Source organism: Cylas formicarius, unplaced genomic scaffold, assembly GCF_029955315.1.
Source record: "Cylas formicarius isolate icCylForm1 unplaced genomic scaffold, icCylForm1.1 PGA_scaffold_10__41_contigs__length_53128322, whole genome shotgun sequence".
NCBI lineage: Eukaryota > Metazoa > Arthropoda > Insecta > Coleoptera > Brentidae > Cylas > Cylas formicarius.
Window position 1 is genome coordinate 3,480,808 of NW_026844214.1, and position 20,904 is coordinate 3,501,711.

Here is a 20,904-nt window from a genome sequence, read left to right on the forward strand (position 1 = left end):
TGTTAGTTTATTAAACAGTAATTGGAAATCATCGAGAAATTAGTATTATGAATAGAATATCTGCTCAGCTAACCTTGGCTATAAAGTAGGCATCAAAATTATATTATTTGCCAAGGGGAATAAGAATAAATTATGTAAAATTTATATATTTATACAAAATTAACATATCTTTTAAAGCTGTATAAGCACCAGCTTAGGAATTGGGTATATCTATTAATGGAGTTCGCTATTGCAAATGAAAATGAACGCTCTTAACATTTTTTATATTTGTTGCTAATATTGAGGTTGTAGATATAAATTCTAAAACTTATTTTATTATATAGATATAGTAGAGATTTTTCAGTTACAAAGAAAGTGAATGAAGTAACCATCTTTGTCGCATAGTTTTCCTTAATTTTGTGACAAATTCTCTGAGAATTTTATATTTTTTTTATACGTTTGCTATCTGCAACTGTTATACAACAATTACAGGGCTAAGAAGTCCCACACTCGATTCCGAAATTGCATTTTGATGTGAGCTTTTTGTAGGTCTTCTTCGATATGTAAACCCAGGTTTTTAATTACAGATTTAGATGCATTAGAATTATTATCCATGAAACCACCATACTATAGCGTAATCAGATAAAGTGTTTCTTTCGAGCACCCTTTCGATTTAAAAAAAAAAATAGAAGGGGGGGCTACTACATTGGTCAAAACCTGGAAGGAAGTATTCTCAGATCCACGCTTCGAAAGTGATGTCAAGGAAAAACTAAGATGTACACAACTCTTCTTTTCTTACATGCCGTCTTCTAACTAAGGTTGGCGACCACACGTTTGAACTATGAACCCTTTTCTAGCAATTTCAATTTTCACTTCTAGTATTTGTTTAATTTTGAGCTGATTGTGGCACCTAGATATTTATAATTTTTGACTCGTTCTACATTTCCTTTCTGAACCAGTCGTATGTGAACCATTTGATTTTTTCATACGACTATGTATTTTGTTTGTTTAACGTTGCTTTGTTGTCCCTGTCCCAGCAAATGTTGTAAGTCGTCTATTCTTTCTGCCTAAATAGCCGTATCGTCCGCAAATCTTGTTATTTTTAACCTGGCCTCCGATTTTCATACCCTCATTTTTGTTGCAGTGAGTTTTCGGTATAAAGCCTTTCTGTATAGCGACTTCATTGGTTTCATCATCATCTCTTTTTACTGTAGCTCATTGATAGTAATATATGTTCCTTATAAGGCTAATGTCACGTAGTGATTTTTGATGTGATTTAAGTGGTCTATAAATCTTGCGTGCTGCCATTGGTCAAAAGTAGGACCGTCATTTCCTATAGAGCCTCCCTGGTTCCCATTCCGCCTCTAAAACCAAGTTGGGTGTTAACCAATTGGTGTTCACATCTTTTAAAGAGTTTGTTTTGTTTTACTTGCAAGATTATTTTAAGGGAATGGCTCGCTAATTGAGGACTCTTCTTCTTTGGCAGAGACACAGACACCGATTTGAGCTTTGGAACTTTTGCTTCCCTATACATTTGGTTAAACAGTATAGTTATTTAAGTCAAATTTTCATCGTTTAGGATTTTCAGGAATTCCACTGTATTTTAAGATTTCCGAATTGGGTTCTTCCTATCTTCTCTGTTGTCAGTAAACAATGATTTTATGTATTGTTCCCAAGTTTTCTCTTTGTCGTGTTCTGTTATCTGTAGACCGTGAGCATCTTTTTGTCATTACTGATATATTTAACAATCTCGAGTTGAGTTGAGATAAGCTTTCTTTTTTGCTTTTTTTATTTCATGCTCCATTTATTTTTCGAGTTGAGTATAGTTATCGTCGCTCGTGTTTTTATTAGTGTTATTATTTCCATAGGCATCCTTTCTTTGCTTTTGGTTGTTCAATTTGTGCTTCCTGTGACTTTTGTTGCTGCTTTTCTGAATATTTTGGTAATCTTTCGAATAATTTGTTCATTGCATTCTTCTCCTTACATTCTACTCAGATTCAGTCTTTGCTGGGGAACAGTGGGAGAATATATATGTGCTTGCCAATGTTGGTGAAAATATCCAGCTTTAATGAACACCATAGTGCCAAATTCATTTGGCCCCTTTGGAATAATTAAACTAAATTGCTTGAGTGAATATCTGATATTGATAAGTGTGCTTAGGCAAGCCCCGTAGTACCAACCTACCACCATACGCTTTTTTGGCAAGGATTTTTATAAATTCTGCTTAAAAAAAAATCTTCGCAACCCAAAAAAAAGCGAATTAAGAAACTGATATTAACATGGTTCCGGTTATATCGGAACGGTCACACATTATCAAACTTGTAAGTGTTATTGCTGTAGAAATTAATTTCCCGGTAACTATAAAAATCCCCGGTCAGTTTCGAGTTTCGCTGGGGCAATAGAATGTTTCTATTATCGCTATTTTTATGTCCATTTTCCATGAACGATCAGTGCTTTGTGGCTTCGCGGTTTGTGTATCGACGTAATTAGATTACACGTTTCGGACTGTTAACCACAAAAATAAATTATATAACCCGATATTTTTACAGCGGTTCCAAATTAGTCTTTAGATATATAATCTAGGGAGATAGCTTTGTTTTCGTTTTAATGCAATGAAAATATCGTGACGAGCTGAGACAATGTTGCCAGATCTGGACATCGCCGGTTATTTTACCGATATATTGTGGGTGTCCCAGTGAGGGCAACGCGGTATTGGGGAAAAGAATGTTTCTAAAAATTTGAAAAAATAATGGCGGAAATCATTTTTAAAGTTCTGAAATGGCCTTAATTGCCATATTGAATATTAAAAGCAGTTTCTTGCAGAATTTCGTTATATTAATGATACTTAGAAAGGATACCGTTCTTAAGCTGAGTCAAATTAAATTCTTTTTTGTTGGATCCATTTCACTCTATGTCTTAAATTAAAACAGAAAGAAATATCGGTAACTTCAAAATGACTGAATGGATTTTCATAAACTTGGAGCAGTTAAAAAAGGTTTTCCGCAGGTTTTCAAACGTGTTATGAGTGTGATAATGAAGCTAAAATTAAATTTACGTTTAATGTTCACGATTTTTTACAAAAAAACTGATTTATATTATTAAAGTTAAGTCTTTAAGCTTTCCAAGACCGTATAACAAAGTATGATTATCATTAAAAGAAGATTAATTACAGTTATTTAAAAATTACTAAATTATGAAATTTTCTCAAATAGCTCCTAATTATTACTTATCTACATAATTTCTCAAAATTTTTTTCCTAACTAACCCTGATTAGAAAAATGAATTTCAAAAAATTGATAATTTCAATTCTGCATAAGAGAAGGAATTTAAAATGTTCAGAAGTATTTAAATGTCATTATTTTCAATGAGGGAATGGTCAGTATTATTATTTTTATGGATTACAAATTTCAAAAATGGTTGTCAGTACGTAGTGTGGGTGGCAGAACTCTTGATGATAATTGAAAAAATGAATGATATGTATTATTACATGCAATCATCGATTACAATTTTTTATATATTAGCTTATATTAAGTATCCAACAAAAAAATCAAACATCCATTTTAATGATTAGCTTATTATTAATGATAATGATACAATATAACAGTTAAGAAAAATACGCCTTTTAGGTAGGATATTAATTTAATTTACTTTTCATTACTCAGTGTTATTTTATTAAAATTCGGGAATTTTTGCCTGTGATATTGAACTAATTGGAGTAAAAATTGTTTTTGCTCTTCGTTTCTCGCTAAGCAACGACTGTAAGCAGCAATCAGAGCTACACCTCGCTCTGCTACATCGCTGACGACTTTTAAACTCTTCACAATTTTTTTACATTCAATGAAATCTTGACTTTTTTCTCACAAATCTGGATAAACATCAAAGAAACCACAGGGCAATTGAAGCTGATCAAAAAGAAAAAGAGACTCCACACTAATAAAATCACTTAGGTCTTCTTGAACTAGTGTATCCAGATCATATTCCTCACCTCTAATTTTATTTTGTTTCTGTTATCACTTTTTTTTATGCTTAATAGCGCTTACCGTTTATAATTTAATGTCTACTGTTATTCTTTCATAAAAAAAACTAATCAAGTGTTCTGAAAACCACCAAAGATGCAGTTGCAATTTTTCAAGAGCAGCATTTGCAATGTCTAATTGGATTTGCGTGTATTCTATAACAGCTAACAGCAGAACACTATATCTTTTTTTGATAGCAAAAATTGATTTTGGAAGATGAATATTTCAATCAAACTTTGACTCAAACCTAAAAACAATTTATAAATTAGAATTTGTAGAATACAGAATTTATTTGTAGAATCAATCATATTATAACTACCTGTGTAATCGTTGTTTGGTTCTTCACCTAAATCTTCATTAGAGTCTCTGTCGAAACTTCTATGTTTGCAGAAAAAAAATGCTATGTCGATTTGACGTTTTCCATTCTCCATTTAAATATTTAGAATGAGCTTCTGTTAAAGAATGTGCTGAGTTCTGATTAGACATATCGAACAAATTCTCAAAAAATGTATGCTCCTTAATTTTTTATTTCTGAGTTTTTTTTTTCTTCAAAAGTTCCCGCTCTCTTTTTAAAGAATGACAATACACAATAATTTCTTAATACATGTGTTGCAGACACTGATAATTTGACAACTGTATCGTATGATCTAATAGAATTAGTGCTGCCACCTACACTACGTACTGACAACCATTTTAAAATTTGATATCCATAGAAATAAAACGCTTACTATTAATTAGGATACAAATTTTGCGGAATTATGTAGATAAAAAATTATTAGAAGCTATTTCTGAAAAGTTCAAAATTTAGTAATTTTTAAATGGCTGTAATTAATCTTCTTTTAATGATAATCATACTTTGTTGTACAGTTTTCGAAAGCCTAAAGACTCAACTTTAACAATTTATATTGGTTTTTTTGTAAAAAATCGCGAACATTATAGGTAAATTTAATTTTAGTGAAAAAATAATTTTTCCCACGTTAATTAAATATGAAACTAAAGTTCATCTTATAAGAACGAAACAAATGAGTTAAAAAATTGCATATTGATATATTCAGTGTGTCGGGTCTTATCTTTGCACAGATTATCAACATTGTTATTTTTACTGATTCGCGTTTTTTTATTTACAATTTTATTACAACTTGATCAAAAACCAGATCCGAACCTCAGAGCTAAACAATATTAAGTCCATTTTAAGGTTACGAGTACTTACATATTATGCTCAAATGTAAGGTTAAATTGTGTGACCTAATAATATTTACATTTTTACCGACAAACCTATAAAATGTGAAAACACGATTTGGGTTTTGCTGACACGAAAATTTAGGTCACCTTTATGGGACCTAATAAAATTAGGTAAGTCACGAAATACCATATTAAGTCGCAACGTAAGTATAATTTAAGTGAATATTAATATTAACTCCAAATCTAGAACAAAAATTCGAGCTATATCTTTATGAAAAAAAAAATGTTGTGTTTATGAATACACTATCTCATATGTGTAGTTTTTTCTTAGCAAAATTTTACCAAAGATACTTAATACTACTTGTCTGTTTTCCGTTTTAGGCTTTAATACTAGGATAGCAAGTATATTAAAAATTGGGATATCTGACAATTATCACAGTAGGTTCCGAAAGTCTTTTTGTTTCATGTAATTATTTTACAATGTAACTTTAAAATCATTAAATAGAACATATCGTATTACTAAAACCGGAAACAAATTTAGCTACGAAAATTGAAACCTACAAAAACGTCTCTGAAAAAAGTCAGTCTTGCCCGTATCAGTCGTCACTGTCGTCAAAATGCACTTAATTTAAATTAATAATCAATCGATTATTAATTAATAACAGCAAATTACCGTAAACGGTTTTATAGAATTTCGCCATTTGCTCCCGCCACTTTACAAAACCGAAGTGGCTGGCCTTGTGATAACTTGGTCAGTCATAGAAGAGGAACACATAGGGACACATTTCAAAGTACTTCCAACATGGCGTCGACATTCGTGAGTCCGACTTTCGCCGCCTCCCTCGATAAACAGTCGATCATAAATATCGTGGTATATTGAGGAGTGTCTTTTTGGACAATGCACGTATCCATTAATTTAGCCACTCTGTTCGGATCCTTTTGGTGATGTTCGATTCTCTCCCTAATTAGGGCGGAGTTGAGGTTTCCGTCTTCGTCTTGAAGTTGAAGAAGTTTCGCCAAACACAGTAGAAAGTTTGGCGCACTTTCCGGCACTTCGGCGGGTACTTCCTGGTTAATCACAACGTCGCACAGAAAGTCCTCGTCAATAGAGGTCTCGGGAGACTCTTGGCATTTGAGGTACGCCGCGTGGAACCGGTTAAATTTCTCAATATTTTCGGCTTCGTAGTCCTGTGGAGATCAATTATTGATGATCAGCACTGCAACTGCACCAAAAATACAACATAAAAGTAACATTGAACAACTTATTTTGCAAATAAGCATGAATAAGCGTGTTTTGGAACAAATTAAATTAATAAATCAACAGCCCCACCTTCAGGGTTCAATAATGGGCCCGCTTTTATACAGTGCCCGAATAAATGATGGGACATCCCTTTTATTTTTTGTACCCTTGCATGTGAAATTTCACACGCACGTATATAGTTGATACGTCTAATTTTTGACATAAACACAATATCTCAAAATGTCAAAATGACACCAGGGAATCATTTAAAGTATTTTTTTAGTGATAAGACGCTCTTTCACGGTCTATTTGCATATGGATGGGTAGGGTCAGGCGCTTATTATTATTTTTTGTGGCTTTTAACCATCAAGTCGATTTATTTTTGACAAACTTTAACTAAATTTACCCAAATTTTGGCGAAGCTTCTGGTCGTCCCACCCACTCATATTTCTAAAAAAGTATTTATTAAAAAAAAGGTCACTAGCTCGTAGCTATTTTTCTATCGATTAAAAAATTGGTTATTGCTGGGTATTGGCTCTGGCTTTAGGCTAAATCCATAGAATTATCCAAAAAATAACACTTTCAATAAATTAATTATTATTCGGTTATAATAATATGCAACAGCTTTTTTTTTTTAATTTTTAAGAAGTCCATTCCTGGTATTACGCAATAAAGTACAAATAACCCATTTTAACAAATTTATAATTATAGTAACGAAAATAAAAATTTAGTTAATTTTTGAGGTGGGTCTCCTTGCTCTAGGGGACCCTCACCTACCAGTTTTAAAAATATTTCATTAGTCAGTTTTTGCAGGACAACAAGTTAAGTAAATGCATTTTTAATTACAATTGAATTTAAATACAAATAATAATTATTATTATTGTAGCATTAGAGAATATCAAGCTATGTTATATTACTTTCACTTATCAATATCAAATGGTTAAATGCTAATTTTCCTAACAGGTGGGTTGGAAAAAGTGAAATTTATCTTACAAAACCAAATTCAGATGAAGATCTCAAAAACATAGTTCGAAATATAATTCAATGAAATGTATGTAATTTCCCCAGAAATTTTACATAATATGAGGAACAAGTATATTGACAGACGCTCTTATTGTCGGAATGCACAAGATGCGAATTCTATTTAAAAAAAATAGTTGATAAACTATTCATTTTTTAAATTTAAGCTGAGGTTAAGTAATAGAAAAGTAATGAAACATCTGCTGCCTAGCAAAAACTGACTAATGAACGTGAAAAATGCTGTAAATAGGCATCTACTTATATTTTGCATTTCACCGTCCTATACAGAAGGGTAAAAAATGAAAGGGGGTTCCATCATTTACGCGGCGATGTATATTACAAAAATAAATAGTTATATTAAAAAACTTACAGAGTGTACAGTAAGTAGTACACTGAATATTAAGTCAAAGAAGACGCGATACTAAGAATGGGATCAAAAAATTTTAGGCTGTACTATGTTGCGTACGGCCGAAGTCAACGTTTGTTTTCTTATCGGCGCCATATTAAATTTGTACATTTTCAAAATCCTCTACAAAAATGCTTTTCAATCATGTGTTATACATTTATGTTTGGTCAAGATCAATCCGAAAAAATAACAAATATAAGATTTCAGGCTAATAGGCTTTGATATCGCTGAGTTCATTTTGCAACTTGGCCATGGCAACGTATTCCAGATGATTCCAGGTGAAGTTGATAAATTGTGAGTTTTAAAGGGGATTATTTTTCATATATGATTTGAAGAAATTTATTTAAATAAATATCCAGACACATGTCAACCGGCTAGAGCTATGTTTAGGCGTCTCAAACACAACCTTCACACTGACCTTTACTAAGGTAAAAACATCCCGATGAAAATCAAGAAAATTTGGTCTTGCAATGCATAGTTGAGACACCTCGACATCTTTCCTCCATATTAGAAGAATGGCGTTGTCCTTGTGGTTTATTCAGATAAATAACGAGATACCAAACTTTTCCTTAAAAGTTCTTTTGCCTAGTTAGTTATATAGAGATATTTAAGCCTTGTACCAACAACAGAAGATTTTGTCAACCTTCCGCCAGCGGTTCTGCAATAAATGTTGTTCCAACAAGATGGCGCACCGCTACACAATGCAGAGATTATAAAGAATTTTTTAAATGTAGAATTTAATTTCTTTGTATGAGGTCATCTCAAAAATCAAGTATATACTAGATCTTAGGAAAGGTTGAAGAATTAAGATATGCTGTTGAAGAAGACGTTATCAATATCATTCTGCAAATGTTAAGACAATTCTGTGAAGCAGTGTGGGGAAGATGTATGTTAGACTTGCAACAAAATGGCGGATTATTTCAACACTTACTCTAATTTGTTTGTAAAATTCTGTATATGTTCTTCATTTTTTGTGTGTTGAAGAAGTAAAGAACCCTGAAAGGTATGTATGAAAATTTTACAGACTTCTTTTCTAGATCCTCTTCTGTCTTTAATCTTATTGACTCTTTTCTTGTCCACTTGCCCACACTTAAAATTGAATAGCAATACCAAAGCCTACTATCCTGAAATCTCGTACATCATCATCTTATATTGAACACCTTGTATAAGCAGGTGCAGAGTACAATGCAGGCAAATGTCAGTTCAGCTCTGCAGAAGTCAACTGAATGATTATAGAAACATCAGCAAATTTGATTTAGAAAGAAGGTTTGTAAAAGTATCCAAGAAACTTTGTGATAACCACATTGCTTAGTTAAATGTGTGAAATAGAAGATTTATTATTATTTTAGTAACTGTTTATTCCACAAAACTGTCACTAATAGGTATCCTCCCTCATTGTATAGCACAATAATCTTTGAAAAGATACGTACGTAACGTTAATCTGGGACAGGTCAACAAGATGGTCACACTGTCACAACTATAAGGTTTTATTGCATTTTCCAATTCGACATTCCGCTTTCAAAGTGTAATATTCAGGTGTAAAAACGAATTATTCATTATTATAGCCGAAATTATTCCATTGACTAAGCCAGTAAATTATCTACAAAAGGATTACGGGCATTCCTATATGCATCTCTTACCGTTTTCGAAGAAATTAAAGATATTCTCTATTGTCACAAATTACGTGTTAGACGCGCTTACGACCATTACATGGCTGGCTTTTATTCTAACCCGCCATGCAGGAATGTCAATTCATTGAAATTAAAAGAAAAGGTGTCTGGAGTTTGAATGACGTGAAGTTTGCAGACTTGAAAAAATAACACAGGTTAATAAATTTAAATGTTATGAGTATTTTCCTATATCGCGCAAGCATTTTTACCAATATTAAATGAATTAGTAAATAAAAATCTCGGTTTATTTAAATATTATTTTTATTAGTAAAAAAACAAAAACTGAATTAAAAAATCTAAACTAATTAACAAAGTCTCAAACAATGCTTAAGTCTGTTTATTTTTGGAAGATCTCTCCTTCTTGGCCGAAAAAACCACACTTACACGTATATTTTGCTTTCGGTGGTTCCCGATAATATTCGGTTAATTAATGCAAAAATGTATGCCAGTGGCGTAGCAATTTCAATATTTAAAACGTTATGTAGTGTTCTTATTTTTAAAACAATAAATATGACATGTATCGTACTAAATTTAACAGGTTCGAAGAAAATTTTCTTTAAAATAGAAGTATTGATTATCTTTCATTTCTGCAAAAACAATGAGAAGTAGGTATAATTATTTGTAGATAATTTGTTGGCCTAGTCAATGGCGTCCCCTGTATAAGATATTGTCAATATCACATGCACAGTTTTTAAGTACATTTATTATCACCTGCGACAGTGTTAATTCAATAATTTTTACTGCAAAATATCACACTTCATCCAAGCGGGGTTTTAAAAACAAACAAACAAGATGGCAGATAAGTGTAGCTACAATGAGTGGAAGTTCTATAAATTTTTATGCAGAACTCGAAAATGCAATATGTTCCATTCGAAAATTCAATGTTGTCACTGTAGAACCTGCAGCTTTGCAAGGGCCAACTATAGCCATTATGGCCATATACCGAGGTTCACAACAATATCTAATGTAATATGAAATGAACACCGGCTCTCGGACTATTTACTATGTAAACGAGCAAAAATTTGTTGTTACGAGAACAAATATTTTCACGACTACCTGCTTACCAAAACTGGGACAAATATGCTGCACAAAACCAATAGAACGCGTTGCATACTGCTTCGAATGTTTGAATTCTACAAATTCAATCGCTTTATGTTAAAGCGCAAATAAAATGACGTGCTCCGTAACATAAGACTGAAATTGCAGTCTAGTATTCCCACGTAGTCGTGCTTAATGCGATGCATCAGCAAGCGGTACGTGTAGAACAAAATAATTACGAATCGGACGCAGTTGGCCGTGACCAGCGATACGTCAAAAATTTGTTGTTTGCATTCTGCTTGAACTAGCAACAGAATTAATGTCCGCTTCATAAAGGACTACCGGGTGACTTAAGGAATACTTAAGAGGCTTTCATTACTTGACGTTGATGCCATTTTAAAGTTCAGTTTTTCATCGCATACAGCTAATAACACCCGGGCTCGAGTAAAAGGGAAATATTTTTATTTTTAAAAATTAGGTATTACATACTGGCCGATCATTTATAATATACTTTTTTATTTAACTTTCGCGAAAAAAACGTCAAATACGTAAGTTGTTCAAAAGATAGTAAACTATGTGCAAGATATATTTTTATATATGTTTTGATGAAATCACCTACAGATAAAAGTTATAAATTTTAGTGGAGCAGCCTGTATATTATACTCTTGATGAAATCCCCGATATATATTTGCTTTTAACTTAAAATAATATTCAAGAATTTATAATTTATATCCTACGTGGCTGTGAAGTATTTTAAAGGGCCATACGAAAATGCAAAAATATACAGTGTGTTTGATTTTGAAAATATAAAAGAAGCAATATTTTGCGAAACATCGCAATTCCGCGTATTTGATAAAAATTTTATATACTGTCTCAGAAAAAGTATAATTTTTTAAATAATGTTACCAGGAAAAATGTTTCAAAATTAAATATGCGACTTTACAAAAACCTTTAAAACATTACCTCAATCCCGAAGACATTCACGAATAACGGTGCAAAGTAACTTTATTTGACCACTCTTCATGTAATTGAGTTACACTTCAAATAATACACAAAAATTAAAGAACTGTTTCTTATATAACTTTTCTGAAAAAGTTATCGGACCCATTAAATATAGCACCGTGTATATTTATAACCCAAAACATTTTTCCGTTTTCACAAATATGTACCGGACGACACAAGAAAGTGTTGACACTCTATAACTTTTAAACGGTTTGAGATAGCAATTTAAAATTTGGAAGGGTTAATATAGGCTGAATGTCCAATTTTTTCGCGATATGTACACATGTTGCACTTCCGGTTTAAGCGTCTTCGAATTTTGAATGACCACCTAGAATAGGATGGTTTTTCTCTTATTTTTGTTTTTTAAATTCTTATGTAACTTTCGAAAATTGTCCAGGAGGCTAGGAGCATCATAAAGTGGGAACAAAAACTTTTTCAAACAGGTATTTTTTTGCAACATGTTGAAACCAAAATGTTCAAAATCCGTTAAAAAACAAGCTTACTTTAAGGAAAAAAATAGGTAAGTAAATTCGTGTTTAAAAAGACAAAATATTTCTTAGGTGGCTATGCTTCTATTCATCAAGTCGGCATTACTAAAAATTCTGAAAGTCTGTACATATTTATCTGACTATCGGTTCGATATTGTAATTGACTGTTAGATAAACATGACGAGAGAAATAATTTCCCTAACTAGTGGACCTGTTTTTTTTTATGGTGCCTTAACTGGCGCACGATATTTGCAATTCCTAAGACATGAAATTTAAGACTTGTTAGATGATTTTACCTCTTGACGTGACATTAAAGGATGTAAAGAAACAATAATTTCCAAAAATTAAGCGTACAATTTAATGGTTGGCTATTGCTATTGTCTGTAGTCTACAGTCTATAATATAGATGTCTTTTAATACCAGCAGCTTATGAATATGATGAAAAATATGATGTACTTTATAAAGAGTAATGAAAATTCTATAGCAGCTTCGGAATTAAGTAAGCTCTATGCAAAGCAACCTTTTTTTGAAATATTTGCTCGTTTAAAAGAATGCTTTGTTCATCACTGATAATTTGCTCAGTAGCGTAATAAAACATACAACAAAATGGGCAGGGAAAGAAAAGAGATAGATGTTTTCGGATATGCAGAAGCACCACAAGGACAACAAGGACAACACGAGGACAACCTCATGTAGAGAAAATGTAAGATGATCTTGAAGCAGTATAAGTGTCATCCATCGATGCTAATTATTGATTTGACAGGTGATACAAATGATTTTTCTCATTGCATTATCGGGAAGTGGCGTAGTGGGTATCAGCTTTTAATGTTCGACAGGGCTTTGTTTATAGTATTTTTTAAGGAAGTCTGATAGCACGTAGATACCTAGATACCTGTTGAGGAAGTTATTCCAGAACTGTTAGCCCGTTGGTCCAACATAATGCTGTTTAGCTACAAGTGCATAGTCATAACTCATATGAAACATCATAGTCTTAGCCGTTCGACATGTGCGAATGAGACCAATGATTCTTTTTAACACTATTCACCGCACCATAAAAATGGGTAAATTTCAAATTAGAGAAAATGGAAGTCAATTTGAACATTACCTTAAAAATTTTGTTTCTTATTTTTAACAATGCAGTTTTTTTGGTGATTTGTTACATTGATGCTTTATGCTACAAAACTGATGCTGTAAACTTTTTCACAGTTTTGACAATTTCTGTAATATCTCTATCTTAAAAACTAAAAAGATTATGAAAATATTGTTAGCGTCAACTTTCAGGAAAAAGTACACTCTCGCGAAAACGAAAACTGTCTACAATAATAACGAAGATACTCTAAATCTTCCTCCTGCTTATATATTGTTTGAGGGACGCGGAGCTAAATGATAACTGATGCCCTGATGAAAGATCTGAGTCACGGGTGCTTATAGATTTGCAAGAATTTATCGAATAAGATTTGGTGACCGATTCCATGATCGTAATCGGCAACTGCTGATGAGTTTATTTGTAGTAGTCTTAAGGTTCTTTCATACTCTTTGAGTCCAGTTAATATTCCAGCCTCTCCAATGCATGTGTATGTTATTTTTGGACATGCGGTAAATCTCGTTTTGATTTTATTATTTCTTAAGAGCTTTTAATATGTGATCAGTAATGTTTTGACCGTCAGGAAGGACAATGGTTGCTTTCAGATTCAATACCTTTGAAAGGTTGTTATAAGGTGTATTTTGTGATGGAATATCTCTAATGTCAAAACGATGAGCAAATGTAAATCGCTTTAATTCTTTGTTTAGTGACAAGGGTTGTAAATAGAGTTCATAACCGCTAATTTTTAGTCCGGATGGTGATGCTACAGTGCATTAAGATATCGGTCTGTGTACGTAGGTTTTCTATAAAGAGAATGACGCCGTGTTGGGTCTGATTTGATAAGGATGGGAGATTGTTATTAGTTTGTAGTTCAATGGTAAAACCATGAGGCCAAAAATCAAATGTATTATCCAGAATATATTCGCGATGACTGGTGGAAAGCCCATAGCTGTTTCCGACAGACGTTCATTCATAAATTTGACCGTTACAAGAAAAATATGTTCTAGGCAAGCATTTTTCATTAAGATGAGAAGCTTTGGTTCCAGATTCTCGCATTTTAATATATCTCAAGAATACTGAGGGCTTCAGGAATACGGACTAGTAAAGAGAGAAGCTGAGTCGAGACTAATGTAATGGTTTTTAATTGTTCAGTGTAATTAAAGGAATCAATTACGAAAGTATCACTTTTCTCTGTAAGAAGAAGCCTCTGTATAGAAGGTGGATAGAGAATATGTCCCAGTTTGAGAATCGGAGGGTACATTGGTAGGTGAGAGGAGGAGGAAGATTTTCGGTTTTTGTCATGAATAATGTTTGAAAGATGGGGACAAGATGGAATTAATTTCAAATTTTAGAAACAGATGTTTAGTCTATTTCTTTACGAGTCTGATGAATTTTTCTCGAAGTAAAAGAAAACTAGATTTACGAAGAATATTATAAGCAGATGAGGTTTTGAGATGATACAATATTTTAGGAAAATTAGTCATTCCCAGGCGGTGACCTTCGAAATTTTCGCTCTTCCCCTCCATAAAGGTTTGTTAATTTTTCAAAGACGCTTCTACAGTCTAGGGTAATGCCCCTCAAACAATATATAAGCAGGTAAGCTTTGAAGAAGAAACCAGAATGATTTTCGAAACGTCAGAAAGTTTGATCCAGAAGTTGGGTAAATAGTATTGCGGTAGAAGCTCCTTTGAAAAATTGACATCTTGTTCCATTTCCTTGGTGTAAATTTCGAGATTAATTAATAATAGCTAAAACTAAGCAATGGTACCCTGTAATTAAAGTGTCATTCAGTTTCCTATACTACGACACATAGAAATAATGGGGTAATATGGTAATTGGTCATAAATGACAACGCCAACCAATCTAATCCAATTTTCTATCGAAACTGCTCTTAAGAGGATACTCGTAAATTAAATTGATAACCGACGTAATGTTTTGCAACGAATAAAAGAAACCACACAAAATACACAATCTATTTATTCGAAATCGTAGGTGACACAGTTTTATTGCTAGAACAAATCATCAAAGTTGGCGTCTTTGGGGGCGTGCTCGCAAAGACATTTAGATACTGCAAGAGCGGTGTCTTGAGGTGTGTTTTTCATCTTAAAGCACAACATCTCTGCTTGGTCGGCCAGTTCTTTGTTGAATTTCCTTGCGATTAGCGCTTTCACGTTTTCGCCTTGTATCTCTCCCGCTTCGTTCTGATAGCCGAGGCGTTTGTAAGTACAGAATAAGAAGTCCTTTAATTTCTCGTCGAACTGGTGTTGCTGCATTTTCTTTACGAGGGCCGGGTCCACCGCAGTTTCTTGCATGCATTGTTCGCGGATCTTTTTAAATTTCGACAGTTCCTCTGGGGTTAAAGTTTCGGCCTAAACAACAAAAGGGGATAGTTTCAGGTAAGTATCAGGGGATATTTTAAAGGTACATCTTGTGTCAAATAAAACGATCCACTATGCGATCTGGAAACCCATAGGAGATACGAAAGAAAGTTTCGTCCAAAAGTTTCTTGGACTCTTAAAATTAGAAATATTATAATTTTATTGATATTAAGGTGTCTCAAAAGTGTCCCGGCAGTCATCAACTTTTTTATTTTAAAAGGAACTTCCAATATATTTCGATATTTTTCGAATCCTTGATTAAAATAAAGGTCATTTTCTTAAGAAATTCCCATTCAAATTAGGCAGAAATTGGAAGTTATGTTTTTTTTTTTTTCATATTGATTGCCCAATATAAAATTTTGTTGTGACGCTACTGGTCCAGGTATGGCGACGAAAATTTAAATACAGACTAAGGAGTCTTCGGAACGGCCCTGATCGATCCGGACTCAGTGCACGGTATTGGGCTAAAGGAGTTGCTGACCTTCTATAGGACGGGCGGCATTCTGGACGCCCTCTACAGCGGCCTCGGGGCACAACGGGCCCATCTGGTGGCCAAAGTGCTTGGACGCCCGCGAGGGCGCCCCCCTTTAATACCAATACCGATACCAAGGAGTTGATGCACTACTCAATCACAGACAGATGCGCCTCAGCTTACACAGGGTGGTGTCTTTTTGGCTCATGCCACATTTGTTTTATTAAAATAAAATAAAAATCTAAAATGTACCTACTTTGCAAATCTCTAGATGCAGTACTATTAAAATAATATTATAACAATTAACTAACAATGGGTTTGTTCGTTAATGAACCGTCAGTTTGAGGTGTTGGTTATTTAGTTATTATGGAATAAGTTTTCAAATTAATACTCAAAAATATTAAACGCTTTCATGTAAATAAAAAAAAACATTTAGTGTATGGGGACTTTTTTGAGGGACGGTAGTTCAAACAATTTGAATTCCAGAGATTTACATTACAAAAAAATTATATTAAATATTGCTATATATTTCTCTTTTTCGTTCTTGGATTTATTGATTTAATTTCTTTTTAGAGTAACATGTAATTTTTTTTTCTACTCCCGTCTGTAAAATACCTAATTACCTGCCGATCTAGCGTGCGGAAAGCGTCACTTTACCACGTCAGTTTCATTTCTCATGAATGCGAGCCACTCCGGGTATTTCCGGAATTTTACCGCACGGATTTGGGAGCAATCGGATATTTTTGGTAAAATTTTTGAAATGCCGTTTACTGCACCGCATAATATACTATTTTGTATCTCTTGTAACTTGGATAAGTCTAAGTATTATTAATTCTCGTATATGATTATTACACTGATTGAACTAATGAAAATTAATGTCGAAAATATACAGAGGGATTCATAAAGAAGGGGGTCTAAATTGGAGCCCTTTAACGTGAATTTTCTTATTAATAGAGAAAGTTTTTGTACTATGATATTAAAAATTGGCAGTTTTGGGTTTTTTGACATGACTATTACCCATTTGACTCAATGCTCAATGTAATACTTCTGATTTTTTTATAAATACTTGATGGAAAGGTACATTTTACAATTGCTTCTAAGGGTATTCTTGTATTTGCATATTTGCATAAAATTTGATATGAGATTTTTGTTTTTATTCCTATTGTTATTGTTAAATATTCGCAATTCGTAAAGACCATGTAAAATACCTAAAATCTTTCTCAGTATTTAGAATTAAATTTAAATTTTCATCGCCCCGCATCTTCTTTAGTGTCTAATATATCTATATATTGCGGCGCCTTAGTATGTCAAAATACTAAGGCGAATGAAACACCAAAATCTAATGTAACTATAATGATGGTTAATGCATTATACTAGATAAATTGTATTTATTAAATGTGCCCATGAACTAACAATAAGGTTCCAGAAAACCTAATAGATATTAAAAAGCTTAGACTGAATGTTAAGCAAATCAAAACATATTTAGCTATTGTTGCAAATATGTCTCTCCGATTGTAGGTATTCTTTAGGCCACAGCTATTAAGCATCGTTTAGAGAATATGTAATGATATAGAGAACTAAAGAGTTATTGGAATATTAGAACAAAGGGTTCTTACGTATAATAACCAAGAACTATTGGAATGATTGTTTCGCAATGAAAACAGAACTGAAAGCAATACTGGAGTTGGAAAACAATTAATTCAGTGTGCATACGATTTAGTTCAATTACTGTAATTTCCAACGGGTTAGAAGCAACCTATGGATTTGAGATAGTGAGTGATTTGATATGGTTGATTGGTTTTTGAATTATTCTAGCAACTCCGCGACTCAGGTCTCTACCTTTCACCAATCTGGAGAGACAATGCTCATATCCCTCCTTTAGTTACGCCCCACTCCACCAATAGATAAACACCTACAGAGTAGATTGAGAGTCGGTTTCAATTAAGCTCTGAAGAAGAGAACACGATGATTGGCGAAACCTCAGCAAGTTTGACTTATATAAAAAATCCAACGCAAGATTTGTAAATGCCATTTTTTACTTCACTGGAATTTAGGAATTTTTGAAAATGAAAAAATGTAAAAATCATTCCAATCGTTGCGAGATCCCTGATTTCGGTTTCCCAGTCCCTGTCGAAAGTAAACCTATACCTGCACAAAGCAAATTGCCACAAGACACTGTCAGGTGGAGCGAAAAACCTCGTTAGACTGAATCCGAATCAACGCCGGAAATGGCCCTTAAAATTTACTCGATTCTTTGTTCCTTTTATTTTGTTTTCTTTGAAACTCGTAGCTATTGTGTCGCCGCTGATTAATTTTATATAAATTTGGCTGTACGTGAGCTCTAAAGATGAAAAAAATTGAACCATTGCATGTCATCCCAACTTGCTGCAGGCTCATGAAAAATTCAATATACTTACGTACACTGAGGCCATCAGATACGCAACGGCCAACAAAATTTTCATTTTTCAGCAGTTTATATACAGCAAAACGCGAACTATAATGGTTAGGTATGATATGGCGCAACTTTGTATATTATCTGAATAAAATAGTCCATTAGCTTCCCATTTTATTCTCCTCTATTTAATGATCTTTGACAATAACATCGTCGATAAGGGAAATAGTAAGTAGTTAGCGTATCCGCTCCCCATTTGACACAAAAGCGTATTTTTACCGAGCCCGAATTTAATAATAGAATTGTGATGTCAATGCCGAAATTCGTTAAACAATTATACCATTTTTGAAGCACCGCGGCAGCGTCATGTTCCACCAACGTTTTAATGAAATTCGCTAACCGTATGTTCCATTTACGTGAGCTTTGGCATACTCTTCCCTCATTTAAATTCCTTTGATAATTATACGTCGCGCGTCTATAAAGGTGTCACTTACCTGGGAATATTGAAGACGCGTATGTAGTGCTTCACAAGTGTCAGAGAACACTGAAACAAAAAATTCACTACTTTTAGTTTAGTTGAGTATAACAACATCGCATCGAAACTAACGGAGCAGAAACGAAGTTATTAGGAATATTTTAATTTAATTTTTTTTATACTAATAATGTTTTATACAAATAATGTTTGTCACATTTTGTACTAATTCCTGTCAACGCTACTAGGTGCCTGTCCCAAGTGATATCAGCATTTAATAATTTCATTCATGTCCTTATCTCACTTATCAAATTTTACGTCAAATGTAAAAATTATAGTTTAATAATAAAAAAAACTAAATCATACAACAAAATAAATAAAAAGAGAATGCCGGATGTTATATGTTAAATATTGTGTGGCTTCCATGTACTGGAGACCACATCATTTACTTAATTTTGTACTATTCTTCGATTACAATTCCTAGATGTAAGAGTACAAAGAGGCGCCTCTTGAGGAAGTGACCATTACCTAGTGCAAGGATAGATGACGGCAATGAAAAAACCGAAAGAAAAACTCAAAGAAGAAAATAACAAAGAAAAGAGGAAGAAAGATTTAATACAAACAAACAGCTTAGAGAATGAAAGTACAAGAATATTATAAAAGACCAGACTGGACCTCAAGATGCAGAAGATAGAATTCGCCAATATAGAAGAAGAGTACAGATATATAAAGACATGTATACACTCTGCGCAGAGGAGGCCATCAAAAGAAGAGCGAGAAACAACAAAGACCGTATTGGTGGGATGAAGAGATCGAATACGAAATAGAAACGGAAAACGGCAAAAAATATCACAAATATTTAAGTTAAAAAAAAGTACGAAATAAGTACGAGGAAAGATATGCGAAAAAGAAATAATCAATGGGAAAAGGCAAGCCCAAGACTCAACACATACAGACAAGGAAGGAAAAGTACGAAATGGTGGAGGCGTCTTCGAAACATGAGAACATAACGAAGAGACGTACTCGCATCAATATCACCCCAAGAGTGGAAGCAATGCTTGATGATGCTGACTGAAGATAGACAACAATTTAAGGTGACCCAAACGTAGACCCAAATATAGTCAAACAAGGATCCCCAATAAGGATCACAATAACAGAGGTCAAGGAAGCATATAAAACACTAAAACATGGCAGAGCCCCAGGACCAGGAAATATCCAGAATAATGGAATGGAAGAATGGAAAATCATACTTAATACTAAATACTAAAAATAGAGTGCTGATATGCAGTCTGAAGAACAACCAGGTCTTAGAGCAGGAAAATCCACAACGATTATCTTTTCTCATTAACACAAATCCTAGAAAAGAAGGCAGCATTTAATCAAGAAGGAACAAGGAACAAGATCGAGAGTTAAAACAAGTTATGGTTTAACAACAGGATTTACGGATAGCAACTTAAACAGGGTTGTTGCTTTAACAACAGGATTTACGGATACCAAAGGCGTAAAACAAGGTTGTTGCATGCAAATTTATTTGGAAAATGCGCTACAGATTTGGAAGTGAAAGTTCAAGAATATGGGAATCCCAGTGGATGACGAATATACAGTTTGCACTCTATCGTCGCAGATGATCGTTGCACAAGAAATGGATGACATCGAATACATGACCCGCAAACTGATGGAAGAATATGACATATGTTGGGAGGTCAACATCGACAATTTCGAATACATGTGCATTGGAGGACAACAACAAAATCTACTTCTGGCAAGAGGGCATAATATTAAACACTGCAGTCGATACAAATATCTGGGAATGAAAATCAACAAAGACAGAACTCTAGACGGAGCAATAGCAGAGAGGAACGTCCAAGGAAGAAGAGCAATTTTCATTTTAAATCGTTAAAAGCATTATAATATATAGTTCTGAAATATGGCCTCTGAATGAAAAAACACAGAAAACGCTAAAAGCCACGGAGAAGGGAAAATCTAGAAGAGACAGAATATCAAACGATACGATTGGACAGAGCATGGAGGTAAAACACGATATTATCGATTAAATTAGAACTCA

The 20,904-nt window shown here is 33.4% G+C and overlaps 3 protein-coding genes across 3 annotated transcripts in view; all 3 read right to left on the bottom strand.

The window, feature by feature from the left end:
* Nucleotides 1–20,904, bottom strand: part of LOC132699254 (calbindin-32) — a 369,234-nt gene that overhangs the window by 217,449 nt on the left and 130,881 nt on the right. Inside the window, exon 3 of the mRNA XM_060665886.1 lies at nucleotides 18,862–18,911. The gene's annotated coding sequence lies outside the window, so the exon portion shown is untranslated. The remainder of the gene's footprint in view (nucleotides 1–18,861; nucleotides 18,912–20,904) is intronic.
* LOC132699273 (uncharacterized) lies at nucleotides 266–10,732 on the bottom strand. The gene is made up of 2 exons (XM_060665909.1): nucleotides 10,578–10,732; nucleotides 266–6,365 (listed from the first exon to the last, which is right to left on the bottom strand). Exons 1-2 carry the CDS (start codon nucleotides 10,623–10,625, stop codon nucleotides 5,964–5,966), a joined length of 450 nt encoding a protein of 149 aa, XP_060521892.1. The 5' UTR covers nucleotides 10,626–10,732; the 3' UTR covers nucleotides 266–5,963.
* On the bottom strand, nucleotides 15,122–18,807 carry LOC132699308 (uncharacterized). The gene is made up of 2 exons (XM_060665951.1): nucleotides 18,393–18,807; nucleotides 15,122–15,494 (listed from the first exon to the last, which is right to left on the bottom strand). The coding sequence occupies exons 1-2, from the start codon at nucleotides 18,435–18,437 to the stop codon at nucleotides 15,135–15,137; spliced, it is 405 nt and encodes a 134-aa protein (XP_060521934.1). The 5' UTR covers nucleotides 18,438–18,807; the 3' UTR covers nucleotides 15,122–15,134.